Source organism: Sceloporus occidentalis, unplaced genomic scaffold (assembly GCF_023333645.1).
Source record: "Sceloporus occidentalis isolate IW3139 unplaced genomic scaffold, rSceOcc1.0.p SCAF_5, whole genome shotgun sequence".
Lineage (NCBI taxonomy): Eukaryota > Metazoa > Chordata > Lepidosauria > Squamata > Phrynosomatidae > Sceloporus > Sceloporus occidentalis.
The window spans coordinates 118749014-118768527 of record NW_028316985.1 but is presented as its reverse complement, the minus strand read 5'-3'; the positions used below and the strand labels follow the sequence as shown (position 1 = coordinate 118768527).

At 42.7% G+C, this 19514-nt stretch overlaps 1 protein-coding gene across 1 annotated transcript in view; it reads right to left on the bottom strand.

Moving 5' to 3' along the window:
• The window catches only part of KIT (KIT proto-oncogene, receptor tyrosine kinase), a 105255-nt gene extending 90200 nt beyond the window's left edge, over window positions 1-15055 (bottom strand). The window contains exon 1 of the mRNA XM_089527220.1: window positions 14995-15055. Within this exon, the coding sequence (XP_089383346.1) occupies window positions 14995-15055 (61 nt within the window). The remainder of the gene's footprint in view (window positions 1-14994) is intronic.
• Window positions 15056-19514: the final 4459 nt, after the last annotated feature.

The following is a 19514-nucleotide window of genomic DNA, read 5'->3' as shown; positions in this document are numbered from 1 at the left end:
TGCATTCTGCTCTGAGATCTCATGATAAAAAAATTATTATTGTAATAAATAAAACAACCAGCAGACTTCCAAGGATATGTCATATAACTTTAGGAATGGCTTTATTCTATGGAAACTTCCACAAAGTCATTCTTTCAAACACTGCAGGATTATATGCTTTTGCCACAAACTGAAAAATGCATGTCCTTGCCTGCAAGTCTCAGCAATTTCTCATGCAACATGGCTGGTAAGATGAAATCAAAATGATGATATAGTTAAGATGGCAGTTGGGTCTATGAGGCTAATTCATAGGGCTCTGCAGCTTTATCAGGACAATGGACCTTCAACAGAGCTCAGAAATATTAGTTTTAAAGCCCTACAACTTGGATAATGTGGTGTGATAATGTGCCATACTAGCTGGGGTTTTTAAAAATAACTTATCTCAAAAAGTTGAAAGAACCAGAGAATGGTATGGGCGAACTATTGATAGTATTAGGAGAATCTGGAGAATATTTGGGGTTTAAGATAAAAAGAAGACAAACATTATAACAAAGAACCTAACGAAGGACGAAAAACAACTGTTTGAAAAATCGGGGCTGAAACTAGAGAAAAAAATTCAATAACTAGAAATTTCGATTACAAAAAAGAATATGGACTTCTATGATAATAATTATAAACAAATTTGGAGGGAAATTAAGGAAGATATGGAGACATAGACAAAACTTTGCCAACTGAATACCATTCTGTTTCTCTTCTAACAGTAGCCTCTTGGGTTAAGTACAGATTTCTCATCAGGACTATCAAAGGCAGTGGCACTCCCATGTCTTTAAGAGCAATCCATAGTTATTCATGATCTGTGAATTTATGGCAGTCCACTCAAGCACAACTGCCCACTGAAATCCACATCACAGATTTTACAGTGGCACAGCCTTTCCTGTTATGAGTAATTCATGTAGCAAAATGGGGAAAACTGTTCTACTCTGCATTCTCTATGCTGCTGTAGGACATCTGGTGGCAATGGGGATGCCTGCGATGGGTAGGAGTGGCACTTCAGCCCCCCTCCCTACACATGACAGCGTTGCCTCCTCTTGTTTAACAGCTCAATTCATAGGAAAATTACATTTAAAGTTAGATCTAGTGCCAGTTTCTGTCTATTAAGAAGTGAAGCAGAACATCAAACAAAGAAACTAAACCCAATGTAAATGTCTGCTTCATGTTTGCCTAGGTAGAGATCCATTAGCGCAGTGTGTCTCTCTCTCTGCAAGTCATGCTTCTACTCAATATTAATAAATTAATCCAATGTGTCACTCAGAGCAAAAACAAACAAGCATCTTCTTCTGTGAGGCTCCAGAGATCCTCCAGTGTCTGAATATAGTTAAACAAAGAAACAGGAGACAGAAATAATCACTCCAGCAACCTCTAGTCCTCTGTACACTAATGCCTGAGGAGGAATGATGACCTTCTAAAAAAGCTGTTAAGACTAAACGTGTTCTTCTAGGTTTTGCTCAAGTAAAAAATTCAACCACCCTATGGGGATCCAACAAAAATTATGAAGCACCTGTCACATATACTGAAGTAAACTTGGGTAATATTTTTTCAGTACCCTCTGACCTTTTTGACTATGATTTCATCATTGCAACAAATAAATCACCATCAGTGGCAATAAGGAAGCCAATGTTCTGAAGGAGAATGTTCAGAAATACATTAAAAATAGATTTCACACAGACCTCTATGTTTCTGCCATAAATGTTACTTGTCCAAGGTCAATATTGGTGAAAAGACCAATTCAGAAAAACAAATTGTGTCTAATATCTTATTTGAAATAATGCTTGCAGCAGGTTTGCAACTATTTCTATCCCTTTCCCTACTTACCCTCCACTTCCTCCTCCTTCCACAATGCTGTGATAGCTTTGCTTGCTTCTTCCCTTTCTACTTTATTGTTGTAGTGTGCCTTCAAGTCATTTCTGACTTATTTTAACCCTAAGGCAAACTTAGCTTGAGGTTTTCTTGAGAATTTGTTTGAAGAGTGTTTGCTCTTGCCTTCCTCTAAGGCTCAGAAAGTGTGACTTGCCCAATGGGTTTCCATGACCAAGTGGAGATTCGACACCTGGTTTCCCAGTGTCCTAGTCCAACACTCAAACCACTACACCATGTTGGCTCTATTTCTACTACTGAAGGGCAAACAGACCCAGGAGCAGGACTCAACCTTGCTGAACTAATGGACATACATGGAATTTAAGAGAGTGTCACAGTGACTGGCATGACCAGTTACAAAACATAAATTTCACACAAATCCTATTGGAAAGGCTAAAACAGCAGTAGCTTGCCCAAGAATCTGAACACAAGACAGTTCTTGGGTCTGAACTGCAAAACACAAAGGTACTGAATCGAATCCAAGGAGTGGCGTTCCTATTAGGATCCGATTTAAACCTAGAACGGTTCTAGAGCAACCCGCAATCGTCCCCACTACAAATCAAATTGTAGAGCGGAATTTTGATTCGAGTTTTCCTCATTTAACGCGTGTTAAAAAAACATTAGGGTCTGACCTACGTTTTTCCATTGATTCGATTTAGGAACCGGAGCATTTAAATAGGAACGACAGCCTTTGAAATTGCGTTAGATGAATGGGAGGAGCGGAGTGCGATGGGGCTGTCCTTGGGGGAGTTGCCCTTTCTGTCCCCATCCGTCTGGCTGTCGCCATTTTTGCTTCCCTCACCCCTTTGTCCGCTGTGGTCTTTCAATAAGAGATAAGGATTATTTTTTATTTTAATGGTTTACAGGCGCTTAATCTCTTCAGCACTTTAAGCGCCTGAAGTCCCGGCTGCTCAAGCGCCTGCATCTGCCAAAGGAGTACAAGGCTTCCCCCGGTGGATTGCAACTTCCCCTCTGTGTGGGGAGAGCCCATTTCTAACGGAGGAGAGGCAGGAAGGGAAGGCTCCTCTCAAAGAGGCATTCCCTGCCCGCTTGGGCACTGATCTCGCCCAGGCAGGGAAGGGAAGGCTCCTCGCGAGGAGGCATCTGATCTCGCCCAGGCAGGGAAGGGAAGGCTCCTCGCGAGGAGGCATCTGATCTCGCCCAGGCAGGGAAGGGAAGGCTCCTCGCGAGGAGGCATCTGATCTCGCCCAGGCAGGGAAGGGAAGGCTCCTCGCGAGGAGGCATCTGATCTCGCCCAGGCAGGGAAGGGAAGGCTCCTCGCGAGGAGGCATCTGATCTCGCCCAGGCAGGGAAGGGAAGGCTCCTCGCGAGGAGGCATCTGATCTCGCCCAGGCAGGGAAGGGAAGGCTCCTCGCGAGGAGGCATCTGATCTCGCCCAGGCAGGGAAGGGAAGGCTCCTCGCGAGGAGGCATCTGATCTCGCCCAGGCAGGGAAGGGAAGGCTCCTCGCGAGGAGGCATCTGATCTCGCCCAGGCAGGGAAGGGAGGCTCCTCGCGAGGAGGCATCTGATCTCGCCCAGGCAGGGAAGGGAAGGCTCCTCGCGAGGAGGCATCTGATCTCGCCCAGACAGGGAAGGGAAGGCTCCTCGTGAGGAGGCATCTGATCTCGCCCAGACAGGGAAGGGAAGGCTCCTCGCGAGGAGGCATTTGATCTCGCCCAGGCAGGGAAGGGAGGCTCCTCGCGAGGAGGCATCTGATCTCGCCCAGACAGGGAAGGGAAGGCTCCTCGTGAGGAGGCATCTGATCTCGCCCAGACAGGGAAGGGAAGGCTCCTCGCGAGGAGGCATCTGATCTCGCCCAGGCAAGGAAGGGCTCTGATCAATGGGGGGGGGGGGGATAGAGCCTTTCTCCCTCCATTTCTCAAATGGAATCTGCCTTCTCCTCCAACCCTGGAAAGAGAATCTTTGGGAAGAGTGCTCCCTCCCTGCTTTTCCAGCAGCCTCCTTCATTGATCTCTGGGCTCTCTGAAGGGATTCTCCCTGGCTGTCTTGGGAGACAGGATGCTGCCCTCCAAAACCTATCCCATAGTCCCTCTGGAAAGAGATTCGCTTTGCCAGAAGCCTCTCCCATTGATCTCTGTGCTCTCTGAAGGGATTCTCCCTGGCTGTCTTTTGGGAGACATGAAGAGGGGATGCTGTCATGGAAAACCTATCCCATAGTTCTTCTGGAAAGAGCTTGGGTTTCTTAAAAATTCGCTTTGCCAGAAGCCTCCCCCATTGATCTCTGGGCTCTCTGAAGGGATTCTCCCTGGCTGTCTTTTGGGAGACATGAAGAGGGGATGCTGTCATGCAAAACCTATCCCATAGTTCCTCTGGAAAGAGCTTGGGTTTGCTTTCCTAAATTCGCTAAATTCACAAACAGTCAATGAAATGGAAACGATGCCAAAAGATAAATCGCTTCCAAATATTCCAGATTAACGTTACGTCATTCTGACGTACTATTGATTGACAGCTCCAAATAAGGTATGGAGGAGAAGAATCGCTTTATTTAAACACCGATTTCATGCCAAGTAGGAACGCTTGCAGGTAAAAACTTCGATTTAAATAACCAGATGGGAACGATGAACAAAGCGATTCGGATAGCGGGATAAGAACAGTGTTATTTTGAATCGATTTTATTAAAACGATGTATTTTAAATCGTTTCAAATCTTAAGTGGGAACAACCCCTTACTTATCTCTTCCAACACCAGTTTCACTGACGGCACACTAATGCAATGAAGAGACAAGTAACCTGGCTGATAACACAGTGCAGTGGGCCCTAGGTATCCATTGGGTTTTGGTTCCAAGACCTCCCATGTGAAGCAAAATCTATGGATGCTCAAGTCTCATTAGATACAATGTCACAGTAATATGGTATCTGTTATATAAAATGGCAGAATCAAGGTTTTAAATATTTTCAAACTAAGGATGCTTGAATCCATGGATTAAAAAAAATCCATGGATATGGAGGGCTGACTCCAAGACCCATGAAGAGCCCTAATGGCACAGTGGTTAAACCACTCACTCACAAATCACAAGGTTGTGAGTTCAATACCAACCGGGGTCTCAGAGTCGACTCAGCCTGGCATCCGAGGTTGCTAAAATGAGTACCCAGCTTGTTAGGACAATTAGCTTACAGATTGTAAACTGCTTAGGGAGAGTTTAAGTGCACAGATAACAGGTATTGCTATTGCTATATCACAGAAGGCAAACTAGAGATGCTCAAAAACACAGTTTAGCAAAAACCACTATCAACACAGCCTACAAACCCACAAAATCCCCTGGAATACTGACAACAATCACATGTATGCACTCACACATACAACCACATCTTTGCAAAACACCCACACCATACCAAAGACAAAACAAGGCAACTGACACACCAGTTCAAAAGTAAACTAACTACCACACCAAAATAAAAGGCAGACTACAAACCCCACGTGTGTGCAGGCAATACTTCACCTGCTCTCAATGTAATTCTGTGGTTTCCCAGGATGTTTCCCCTTTTACCTTACTTAAGAGGTCAGATCAGGGCCGTGGCAACCGCACGCTCCGACTCCAACTCCAGGCTGCCCAAAGATGCCAGTCTGTACAGCCCCTAACTTACTAAAGCTAGTACAACTCCACACCTTCTCTATGTTAAAGGTAGGACACTGCTAGAATAGGAGAAAGTGTGAAAGGAAAGCCACTGTATGTAATCTTCCACTGAAAGTATAAAACAAAGAAATTATAAAGGAGGAGATTGCATGTATCTACGTGTCAAGTTGCCTGTTGTCTTATGGATATCCCATGAATTTCATAGGGTTTTCTTAGGCAAGCAGCACTCATAGGTAGCTTGCCATTGCCCTCCTCTGAAATCCAGACTATAGCACCTGGTATTTCTTAGCAGTCCATCCAGGTACTAACCAGGACTGACCTTGCTTAACTTCCAAGATCACATGGGAATTGGCCTTCAGAATATTTACCATCTCATTAACTAGGCCAAGGGCACAAAAAAAGTTAATTAAGGGGCTGTACAGACAGCCACTAAGGGACAGCAGGATGCTGCCCATTTCCTAGTTGGATCGGGGACACAGCAACCACATGCCACAGTCTCCTTTTTGCACTGCGGAAAGGGCATCATAGCCACCGGCACAGCAGCTTTTCAGTGCTCCTTTTAGCATGCATCATATAGACGCAGTGCCAGAGGAGCACTGTGACGCTGCCCGCCATGCAGTTGGCATGATGCCAGTGTCAAGGCAGCGTTGGGCCATGCATCTTGCCGACGCCACACCCCCACTATGGCCCGAGGCCGACATTTAGTGCGGGTCTGTCAAGGTCCTAAAAGCACAGGAGAGTTTAAGGTTTTAACTTAGAGGTAAGTAGCTCAGCAAAAGAGGTACAACATGCAGCTTTTGTACCTCTTTTGCTGAGCTCACTGCACATCAGTTGACTGATTTTAACTTTTCATATTAACAGTCTGTTAGGTCGGATCCCTTACAAACATCACCGTCATAGGCCTGAAAATGAGAAAATTACTATGCTTCTTCATGGCAGAGACACAGATGCTTACTTTCCCTCTCCACTGTACATGCAACACATTGTGTGACTTGGATGCTCTACCTAGAAGTCTGTAGACAAGGAGGCCCATTTTGTTCAATTATACAAGGGTATACCTACAAACACTGATATATGGGCAGGGTAGACAGGTTGGGAGACTCCTACTCAGGGGCATAGTGACTGAGGGCAAAATGAGTATATTGCCACACACAAAAGAACTCTATCCCACAATGAAATCTTCCTTCAGCCTGCTAAATACTAGCATCACAGAGACTGAGACATTAAAAATCATTCATACCTGCAATTCTTATATTTGGCATGTTCACATTCCATTGGCAACTATGCCTATCCCTTTCCATTGATGCCGAAGATGTATTTCCAAATTCTCACGTTGTATGTTACTTCAATGCTAGACATTTGGGGACTGACAGAGAATTCCTTTTGAGAATGCAGGGTTCTAATGCGCCCATTTCCCTTTCCCCATCACTACACTCCTGCACCAAGAGCAATGAATCTGCTAAAGTGTTGCAAAATAAATTTGCCATGTAAAATCTGCTTCAGAGAGAAGGAGAATGTCCCTGCCCCATGATGCAGGAGCAGTTTGCTATCTGTATTCTTCTGAAGCGACCACTGATGCTTACATCAAGTAAACAGAACATTACAGTGTAGGCTTACAATTACTAAAGTTCAGGAAACTATTGATATTTTCTCAAGCAATACCTAGCTCATAACAAAGATTCTATTGAATGTACCAGGTTAAGAATTAAGCCCAGTTGGATGAGGAGACCAACACTAAAGTTTTCTGAACACAGCACAATTTCATGAATCACAGTGTCACACCATCTTCAATTAAGGCCATAACATTAATTTTTATTGAAACAGAGCAAAGGGGATGAAAATATATGTGGAGCAATTCCAACTGTAGACACATACAATGTGGGTGTTCTTGTACAAACAGTTTTAACAATTAGGCTTTTTCTGTGTCCAAACAGGAGAGCATGTAAAAGCAAAGCATCTGCCTCAACATTTTTTTAAAAAATTGTTTCCGAGTATTTTTGCTTCATTAGACATCTCTGGAAGTTTTAGATACAATCCAGAGGGCACTACATGTAAAACAAAACAAAACAAAAGTAAAAAATAATAATAATCCAAATCAATGAGACTTAAATACTAAATTGTGTGATTATTATTGTGTAATTATTGTTATTTATTTCAACTGGACATGCATGCCTTTAAACTTCCTCTGGATTATGTGTCTAGTTTTGGCTTAGTTATATTTAGAGCTTGGTGCTGTTAAGGAAAAAGCAACATGGGATATACAGTGAATGAAATAAAACATGTATGTGAGAGTCAGGATGACTCAGCAGAAGCAATTAAGAGCCACACAGGTGTAGAAGGTAATGGAATTAAAAAGTCCTAAATGCCAAGGACAGAAATGCAAAGTGGATAATTGAACACACCTGAAAATTGTTAAGTGGTCAAGGCTGAGATGATGAAATCATTAATTCTGGGTAGAAACAAGAGAACCAATGAGAGTGGATGTACACGCCCACTGGGTGGATACTGACAAGAGTGGGTGGTATTATCCAAGAACTATAATAATGGCTATGAATCCCAATGTATTTTGTGGGTAGTAGTGAGGAGTAGTATTGGATAGTTTTGGAGCTGTATATAGTAGAATAAAGTAGATCTTTTACATAAGACTACTGAGTTGTCTGGTGTCTTGAGTGAAGATACAAGAGCCAGCTGGATCCTGAAGAAGTGTGAAGACTTCTGTGGAAGCAAGAGTGAGAAGGCTTGGAGAGTTTGTCAGGGTCTTCAGCCTGTTCTCTGTAATTCTGCTGCTTTAGAGCAAAGCTTTAACCACTGACCAAAACTGGTCAGCGCCGGTGCGTAACAAGGTGGTGAGTTCGAGCCAGAGGTGAAGAGCTACAACTCCCATCATCCCTGACAGGTGCTACATAAGAATCTTTGATAGATAAAGCATTGGGGGGGGGGGGAGATAGAATCCGTCCAGCTACACTGTGTGACAACTGCAATCCAATTTTAACAGACTGCTACAACAAATGCTCAACATTATCTGCTGATTTAGCCCAAAGCAGTGTCTACAGACTCTTAAACTAAGACACAGCAGAGCTTGGAAATGTTACCTCTTTGAATTTCAGCTCCCAAAATCCCCCAGCCACTATGGGTATAGGAATTCTGGGAGCTGAAGTCAAAAAACATAACTGTCCAAATTCTAGATCATAGGAAAGACTCTTTCTGTCCCCATATTTGGATACCATGATCACAATCATCCCCATTCCATCTCTGGCCATTTCTGCCTCACACATACAGTAAATACTGCTTAATGCTAGTGGGATATTCAAGAAGAACTCAAGAACTGTCTTGTTATGGTCTAATCAATATTAGTCTAATCCAGCATCTTCTTTCCAGCTGTTTAAAGGCCACCATAAACACCTGAAGAAGGCTATGTAGTTTTGCTATCATAATTAATAGTCAAGACAGGCTCAAACTTAAGGATTGATCTTGGAGATAGCAACAGTTGCTGCTAATGTAAAATGACCAACACTTCTGCTTTCCTGAAGCCTCTTGCCTCTTCTTGCTTCAAAACTGTGACACCGGGGCTCCAATGTTGTGTCGGGGTAGCTCTCTCACGTACTGTAACCAGTGCTGTACACATTTCCTCTGAGGATCGAGCAATCAGACTGGCATTATAGCCATGCTTCAGAATGGCTTCATCCTACATCTGTCTGTGCTCTGTACCAACTCCAAGAAAAACAATACACAATTTAAAAACAAACAATATGACAAAAGTTGATGAGATATAGGTCTAAAGCACACTGCAGAAATAATCCGATTTGAGACCGCTTTAACTGCCTTGGCTCAATGCCAGGGAATTCTGGGAACTGTAATTTTGTGAGATATGTAGCCCTTCTCTGTCAGAAAGTTCTGGTGCCACAATGAACTACAATTCCCAGGATTCCCTAGCACTGAGTCAGGGAAATTAAAACAGTCTCAAACTGGATTATTTCTGCAGTATGTTTTGGACCTTAATTAGTAACACAACGTTCAACATAGAGTCTAGTAAAACAAAAAACTTTTGTTTTTGGTCAAAAGCCTGCAACTCATCATTCATGTATACCAATTAATAAATGGGCTACTTTGTGTCTATTTTCAACCTGATTTTGATTCTTGAATACGATATTTGGATTTGTGGATATGGAGTGGCTCGCACACCACCAATTAGAATTTTGAACATTACCTTGAAGAAGAATGAACACGATGACATGCTAAAACCATACATAACTGAGTAGTTAGGACAATGCACTGGGTCTCAGTGCATCATCTTACCACAGCTCTATGGATGGCTTCAGCATGTCATTCTGTTCAATCTTCTTCAAGGTAACTTTCCATGTTTTGTCTCAGCAGTAATGGCTATTCCCCTGAAACAGAGATCAGCACTTCCAAGATCTGAAAGGGACCATCAGGCAGGTATATAATGAAGCAGCCAGAAGTATGTACTGAACAGAACACAGCACAAGGAACCAAAAGAAGAGGGATTCGTGACAAGATTAGCCAAAAAAACAAACAAAAAACCCCGCAACTGGGAGAAAAATTTACATTTACATTGCTAGGTTCCTTAAAAGGCCATCAAAGAAACTCTGTATTAGATGTGCTGTGACACCACATAACCATTAGGCACTGCCTATTGCCTAGTGTGGCCAAATAAAGAATAAGGAAACCTCCCTACATGAAGACTAAATAGACAAATAGCTCTGGTTTCAGCTCCCATGGAAAGCATTCAATATGTTCAACGATATGAGTATTTTCATTCCTGCTATACTTTTGGAAGTTACTGTTGAACCACAATGATATGCTGTCTGATGAAGAGATAGGTTCACTCAAAAACAGCACTGCACACAGACAGACAGATATCCCCCTGTCCAATGATAGGCAGTTTTTCTAAATCAGCTTTCCCAGCCCCAAATCATGTTAGTATAATAGACAGCAACACTGCAAGCATACCAAAGGTGTAACTATGTTGCTAAAGTCTCCTCTCAGTGGCAAATTCTGGTACTGCACTTACAAAGCATGTAGCTCCTGCACCTTCCTATATATCATTGCAGTATTTTATATTAGGTGACTTACATGATAAATGTGTGTTAAAATGCACATCATCAGCATCTTAATTTTAAAAAATTGCACCAAATGAATCAGACTTACTTGATAACATTAAAACTATTACTCCCATGCAACAAAGATAAAATAGCTGGAAACTCTTATATTAAATATTTATTATTATTTGAATACAAATTCCATCTCTTTCTTCCCTCAAGTGTGCTTGAAGTAATATACATAATATTCCTCCTTCTCATTTTAGCCTTTCGACAACCCTGCGAGATAGGTCAGCTGTAAGAGTAACTTGTTCAAAGTCATCCCATGTGTTTCATAGCTCAGTGAGGAGCAAAACAGGGATCTTGAGGTCCTACTCCAACTCTAACCGCTAGAGCACACTGGCTTCTCCAGACTGCTCTCTTCCACTTCCATGTTAATATTGGCTAAGATTTCTACCTGCTACTAATTTACTCTGAAACTTTTTTTGCAAAAATTATTTGAACACCCTTTTTTCCCCTCAGTAACCTCAAGATCCTAAACACAATTCTTGGGGAGCAAAAGCAACTGGAGATGGGGAGGTTTTGTTTTCTAATGAAACATGGAGGTAGCTATGAAACACAGAGATAGCTGTGTTGGCCATGCAGCAAAATACAACAAAATCCAAAATCCACAAAAGAGTGATATCTTTACTGGCCAACCAAAATGCAAAAAACACATCATGCAAGCTTTCAATGCTCCACTGGCTTCTTCATCAGGCAAAAGATGTTTAAAAATCATACAAAGGAAGTTTTCTGTTGCCAGTGAAGTTGAAATTTTATTTTATTGCCCTTTGGCCCCTAGTACCTATATGTCCAAAAAGTGGAGTGGCCTCTGCCTGCACTGAGATCCCTCAGAACTGAACTATAACAGAAACAACACCTGGCACAAAATGTAGGCCTGCGACGCTACAATCATCACTTTTCTTCTCTTGTGTAATTTTTTTACATCTTTTGCATGATGAAGAAGCCAGTGAAGCTCGAAAGTTTGTGTGATGTATATTCTGCAGTTTGGATCGCCAATAAAGGTATCCCTCTTATGGATTTTAGATTTTGTTGTATTTTTCCTCTATACACAATGTCCCTTATTTCCAGTGAAATCCTGCCACAGAATTGCAGTATCAGATTTGCAAGGTGATTGTGGGAAAGCTTCTTTGTGTGTGCTATCCACAATAGGTGTGTTGAACAGTGAAGATCATATTGTGCAAAGCACTGCAAGGACTACCTGTCAGCAACCTGGCACCCTCCAGATGTGCCCGTCTACAATTCCCATTATTTTCAGACAACCGTTCAACTGTCATGTGATCCACATGGAAAATTAGTCCCTGGAGATGTTCAACAATACATTTCCACAGAAATATGCTCTGCAGTCGGAGTATAATCATTTGGTAATTTTGTTCTCAAAGGGAACAACAAGCAACCTTAGTAATTTCTTCCTGCAGCAAGTAAGTCTTTGAAAACTCCAGGCTTTTTTTCACATTATCTGGACCTATGTCTGGACCTATTCTGCGCAAAATCTGTACATTTTTTTTTGGTTCAGAAAATAGCATTTTCTGCCTAGTAAACAGTGTGCTGCTTTTCTGCAAAGAAAACATATGCAAGTTTTGCTAAGTTCCAAACTGTGAAGATTCTCACATCAGTCCTGGATTCTCATCTGGGGTTCCCAACGCTTGAAAAACCTTTTTAAACCCATTTTTCAAATATTTAAAAATATTCTTTCCACCCTTACACTGCAGAATGAATGAAATTCAGGTACTCTGAGTGACATCAAACTCATATTCATGAAAATGTTTACTTATATACATTGGTCCTTAAAATAACTTATTCTACTATCCACATTGGCTCTCACCGTCAGGTGATGGAGGAATTATGACAAAGAAAAATAGGGATAACTGCCCAGGTAAGGCCAAAACGGGTTGCTTCAAAACTGTGTGTGGTGGCAGCAAGTCCCAGCAAAGTCTAGTCAGTTATGGGCACCCCTGGTACTGTTTTTGGCATGTACATGAAGACCTCAAAATCCACTATTTGCAAATAAAGTGCCAAAAATGGGAATTTGCTACCAACAGTCAATGCACTTGGCTGGCTATGCTGGGCTGGAAATAAGTTTTGTAAGCAGTGACCACATACCCAGCAGCTGTGTGAATCAACACAAGACTGCCAATTGAATCCATTATAGGTTGTGTTGGTGGGAAGGCTGAAAACCAACCATGGAAAAAAAATTTAATTTTTAAAAAAATACACCGTGCTTTTCTTCTTCCTCTTTAATCTGCCTTTCCATTTTTTAAAAGATTTTACAGGGTTGTTGGGTTGTTTTTGTTTTTAATGCAGTGAAGCGCACACCTACAATACAATGCCAGGAAACTGTACATCTAAGGTTTCCTCCAATCACAGCTGTCTAATCCCCAAATCTACATTACTTGAGTCATGCAAAACAATGATATACCCATTTTCTCATTGCACCCAGTGGAGCATCCTTCCAAGGCTGGTGGCTACAAAATTACAGCTGACCTAGGAGTAAGTCCCATAATGCTAGGAGGACTTACGTCTTGAGTAGGCATGCTGCAAGAATCACACCGTTAAGCACTTTTCCTCCTTGCAAAGAACTGCAGCCCTATGCCATATTACTAAGCGCTACTGAATGTAGCAAGATCTTGTAGCACCTTTGAGACTGAGTGAAAGAAAGAAATGGGCATGAGCTTTCATAGAGTTCAGTCTACTTCCTCAGATGCATCTGGTGGAGTGGAAGCCAGGGACAGACATATATATGCCATTGGTATGTGAGGATGTCAATTCGAATTACAAACCCTTTGTGTATGGAAATGAAGTTGCAGGTCCAGTTTTAACCATGGTTGTTAGTGCACAAAGACATAGGAAACTGGGCTTTGTGCATGGAGATCCAGTTTTGCAATGGGACTAGCCACAAAGGATTTGTAATTCGAATTGACATCCTCACATACCAGTGGCACATTTATGTCTGCGCCAGTCTTCCACTCTGCCAAATGCATCTGAGGAAGTAGACTGACGTCTAGGAAAGCTCATGCTGCCAATTTCTTTCTTTCAGTTAGTCTCAAAGGGGCTACAAGATCTCTGTGTGTATTGATTCTACAGACTAACATGGCTATATCTTTGAAAGTAGCAAGATTAAGGCTTTAGGCAGTTACTTATTGCAATCCCAGGCAGGCAATGAGCAGCAATTGAGAGCGCTTCCTTAGGAGAAGCTCCAACTCAATGCAGGAGGAGACTGAACTTTTGAGGAGACCTGCAGATGTGCTTCCACAAAGGATGCATGCACAGGACTGGGCTTCCAATGCTACTAACTCCAACAGAACTTGGGCTGCATCCACACTGGAGAAATAACCCGGTTTGGCAGCGCTTTAACTCTTTTCCGGCTCAAGGCTGCTATGGAATTCTGGGAGGCAGGAGTGGGTGGGTTTGTTGCTGTTGTTGTTATTGTGTGCCTCCCAGTCATTTCTGACTTGCAGTGAACCTACCTATCATGGAAAAATTGGCCAACCGAAATGCACAAGATACTTGTGGCAAGCTTTGGAAGCTCCATGGGCTTCTTCATCAGGCAAGATCTTTCAGTGAGTCTCAAAGGAGAGTGTGCCTTGCCTAAGTGGGTTTCCCACGTCCAAACTGGGAGCCAAACCCTGGTCTCCAGAGTCCAACCACTCCAACTATTATTATTATTATTATCATCATCATCATTAAGCTTTATTTATAGAGCTTAATAAATCGGCCTAAAAGGTGTACATTCTACTAAAATAATTTAAGAAAATACATATTAATAACATTAAATAATAAAAGATATCAACTCCAACCCTGCTGCTGGCAGGATGTTTAAGGGGGGGATTAGCTTACAGTTGCAAACTCCTTAGCGATATATAAATCATAGAATCCCAGACTTGGAAGAGACCCCAAGGGCCACCCAGTCCAACCCCATTCTGCCATGCAGGAACTCTCCATCAAAGCATCCCCGACTCTGCTTAAAAACCTCCAAGGAAGGAGACTCCACCGAGGAAGGAGTGTGTTCCACTGTCGAACAGCTTTTACTGCCAGGAAGTTCCTCCTAATGTTGAGCTGGACTCTCTTTCCCTATACTCTGAGTCCATTTCTCCGGGTTCCGTTCCCTGGAGCAGCAGAAAACAAGCTCGCTCCCTCCTCCATGTGACACCCCTTCAAATGAAAAAGGCTACTGCTATAAAGCACAAAACAGCAATGCAAAACGCTTCTTCCCATTCCCTCACCCACCCCTAACCCAAGGAGAAGCGCAAGCCCAAAGCATCTGCATCCTTTGCCTTTTTGCAAGTGCCAGCCTTTGCCTTCTCTACTCCAGCCAGGTGCACCCTCAGGCTTTCCAGGTAGCAGCCCTGCATCCTTTTGCCTTTGCACCTTCCCACCGTGCCCACCTGTTGGAGAGCCAAGCAGCGCCGCCAGCAAAGCCAGCTCCAAAGCCCAAGAGCCCTTCATGGTTCCAGGTCCAGGTCTGAGCGCGAGCTCCCCTCCAGGCTGACCTCCGCCTCGCGCGCCTCCAGACTAAATGCTGGAGCAGCGCACGAGACCCGGACCCCAGGAGCTGCGCGCGCGGGGAGCCAGTCCCACCTCCTCCTCCTCCTTTCTCCAGCCACGCCTCCCTCCTTGCTGGCCTTCTCTGGCTGCAGGAAGCCCCTCAGGCACTAAGTGCAACTGCAGAGGGATGTGTTTGTGTCTGGAGAAAATAAGTGTGAGGGTCATGCCCTTGTTGTTGTTGTTGCATGCCTTCCAGAAAGTCCTTCCCTACTCCCAATGCCCAACCTAGAATCATACAATCCTAGAGTTGGATGAGATCCCCCCAAGGGCCATCCAGCTCAACCCCATTCTGCCATGCAGGAACTCTCCATCAAAGCATCCCCAAAAGGCGGCCATCCAGCCTCTGTTTAAAGACCTCCAAGGAGGGAGAGTCCACCACTCTCCAAGGGAGTGTGTCCCACTGTGGAACAGCCCTCACTGTCAGGAATGGTGTTGCCAACAAGCTTCGAAGATATTCCACCGGAATGTTTTACCAAAATCCCTGGAATTCCTACCGGAATATTCAGTCAAAATCCCCAGAAAGACATTAATCAAATTCCCCAGATTCTGGGGAATTCCCCGGAAATTGGCAACGCTGATGAAGTTCCGCCTAATGTCAAGGTGGAATTTGCATCCACTGTTCTCTGGAGCAGCAGAAAACAAGCTCTCTCCCTCCTCAATGTGACATCCCTTCAGATATTTAAACAGGACTATCATATCCCTCTTAACCTTCGCTTCTCCAGGCTAAACATCCCCAGTTTCCTGAGTCTTCCTTCATAGGGCATGGCTTCCAGACCCTTCACCATTTTGGTCACCCTCCTTTGGACACGCTCCAGTTTCTCAACATCCTTTTTGAATTGTGGTGCCCAGAACTGGACACAATATTCCAGGTGGGGCCTGACGAAGGCAGAATACAATGGCACTATTACTTCCCTTGATCTAGATATTATACTCTATTGATGCAGCCTAAAATCGCATTGGCCTTTTTAGCTGCCGCATCCTTACTTTTCCAGCTTTTTGTCCAGGAGGAATTACAAAAACGCCTTCAGTACTCAGAGGAAATCTTTGTCTACCAATATGTCATGTTCGGTGCACTTCGTTTTTGTTGTTAGTGATACTGGGGAGAAGAGAGATCAAGACCCCCAACAGAACAGTGTCCTTCTGGAGACTTGTTTCAAGAGTTCAGCCTTAGGCAGGAAAGAAATGCAGCTTCAGAGGACATCCTTCAGTTTTTTTGTTGAGATTATTGACTTTATTTTTTAAATTATTTTTATTAATTAAAAAGACATATAAAATAAGTCACATAACAACGCATTTTTTCGACAAAAGATCAAACACACTTGACTACTAATGAGACATACACATACCAACATTGAACACTAAACATTACAGATCTTCCTTCAAAATCACTGAGTTTTGGTTTATATAATACAATACTTTTTCCTTGTGAATACAATAATTTCAAGAAGGGGGGAAAAACCTCTTCTAGCCAAGAGACTTTTGGCATTGTGACTCCTCATACTTAAGAATCTGTTGTTTAAATCATTCCATTGATTATTGAGTTTAATTGATGTTTTAGGGAGGGGGGAACAATTGGGATATTGGCACTTATGTTCTTGTAAACTACCTCAGTTGTCTTTTGACAAAATGTCGGGGTAAAAATAAAGGTTTTATTTTATTTTATTATTTTGGATTTTCCTGGCATTGTGGCCATGTTCTTCTAGAACAGTGATTCCCCAAACTCTAGCCTTCCAGAGTTTTTTTTGGACTTCAACTCCCAGAATTCCAGACTACTGGCCAAGATGGCTGAGGCTTCTGGGAGCTGAAGTGCAAAACACCCGGAAGGCCAGAGTTTGGGAATCATTATTCTAGAAGAACATGGCCACATAGCCCGAAAAGCTCACAAAAAACTATAGATGCCGGACATGAAAGCCTTTGACTTCACATTGTTCAGTTGTTCTGAGGGTGGCTTAACAGTCAATTCATCAATATGAATAAATGCTAACAAAAATAAAAATAAACTAAGTATCCATAAATTACGTGAGTCACTCTCGTTTCAAGCAGGGCTAACAAAGCTGCATGAGTGTGTGGCAACCTTTTTAATGCACCCTTAGAAAGAATAAATTGATTTGCCTTTTCTTATCTGTGGTATGTTGTGTGCCTTTTAGTTCCCGACTTATGTTTCCAACTGTGGCAACCCTATAATGGGGTTTTTAACATAGTTTTTGATTCATGGCGATCCTAGCATGGGGTTTTCTTGGCAAGTTTCTTCAGTTCCTTCAGAAACTTATCATCCTCTGAGGTCACAACTTGCCCAAAGTCACCCCATTTCCGCCAGTGGGCTTCCATGGCCAAGGTGGGATTCGAACTCTGGTCTCCAGAAAACATCTTGGGGTAGCCATATTGGCCATATAGCAAATCCAATAACATCCAAACAATGATACCTTTATGGAGCCAACCACAATGCACAATTACATGTTGCAAGCTCCAGAGTTACAGTCAAACAACTCAAACAACGACACCAAAGCCAAGGCAGAGAAAGGAAGTTGGTGAATGCAGGGTGACCTGACGTCCTCCTTTTCCAGGACCTGTCCTACGTTTCAGCCTTTTGTCCAAGAGGGAGTCCAAAATGGCCCCCAGTTTGAACATGCCTAAGAAGAAGCATGGCTTTAGATTTCTTATCAGTGTTTTGAAAGTTTTATTTGGTCATGCATCTGGTCACCCTGGGTGAATCCTCTCCCTCTCTTTTAATGCACCCTTTAAAAAAAAGTTTGCCTTTTTTTCTATGTGTGTGTGTATTATGTACCTTGAAGTCCTTATGCTTCCAACTAAGGCAACACTTCCATGGGGTTCTCTCAGCAAGATTTGTTCAGAAGAGGTTTGCCCTTGCCTTCCCCTGAGGCTGAGAGAGTGTGACTTGCTCGAAGGCACCCAGTGGGTTTCATGGCTGAGCTGGGAATCAAACCCTGGTCTCCAGAGTCCTACCCAAACACTCAAAGCACTACACCACACTGGCTCTCTGCTTTTTATACGAGTAAATTAAAAAATAAATAAATATAATAAAAGCAAACCTATTTATCTCTGCGTGAAATCTCGCAGAAAGTCTCCAGAGATGGATTTTAATTAAGAAGTTTCTTTCTTTCTTCCCTGCACCCTTTGTTTTAATGTAAAAGGTTGGAGAGTGGAGACCGTTTCATGCAAAAGTGCCTCCACTTTCCCCTGCAAGGAAAACCACCATAACTTCCATCAAAACTCCATAAAGAAAATTGTTTAAGGGTTTAGCAAGCTGTTTATTTTGCCAAAGTCATTTCTGAAATGTCTGTGAAGTTGTGTGTCTAAAGGAAAAAGCGACAGAACTGCAATACAGCCATAGTCAAGCACACTGAAGTTTCATTGATTGCAATGGAAGCGTTAACTATGGCCTTTCTGGTCTCCCATAATGGACTGGGTTTAGTGTGTTTTTTTTAAATTAAAATGCTAAATTTAAAAATAAACAAAGGAAATATTCAAAAGAAATCTTTGCCTAGTAATATAGGCATTAATGTTTGGTGAACTTGGTGATACTGGGAGAGATGAAGATCCCAACAGAACATTGTCTTCCTGGAGACTATTTCAAGAGGACGAACAGTTCAGCCTTAGCTGGGATATGAATGCAGCATCAGAGGACATCATTCAGTTGTTCTGAGAGTGGTTTAACAGTCAATGCATTGATATTAATATATGCTAAAAAATAAAAATAAACTAAGTATCCATAAATCCTATTAGTCACTCTCAGCTGGCATGTCAGACTCTCATAGAGCGCAATTGAGGATACACATTCAGCCCAGTTTCCACAGTTAGAAGTCTGCTTAAGTTCAGCTGCATCAGGGCTGGATCTCCAGTAAAAAAGAGTGAAACCACCACAACCTCAGATGGCAGATGCTGAGGGAACAGCAGTGGCAACGTCTGAGCCATTCCTCCTTATCTCCATCACCATCCAGAAGAGAGAACAGTGTGTGCTGCTTAACTGTCCTCTCCAGCCCCTAAACCAGCATGCTTCACTAGTCAAAAATTGTCAGTCCCATTTTCAGCACTGGAGGAAGAATTCATGTCCTCCTGCCTAAGGCTGAAGTGTTCCTCCTCTTGAAATAGTCTCTAGAAGAAAATATGTTCTGTTGGGATCTTGATCTCTCTCAGCATCACTAACAAAAATTAAGTGCACCGAACATTAATGCTTATACAGTCGGCTCTCCTTAGCCACAGATTTTTTAATAATAAAATAAATAATAAAACTTTTATTTGTATCCCGCTTTTTGTAAAAACAATCAAAGCAGCAAACAACATATAAAATCATACAAATCATACAAATGTGAAGAATGTGAGGTAAATGAATGCATGGAGA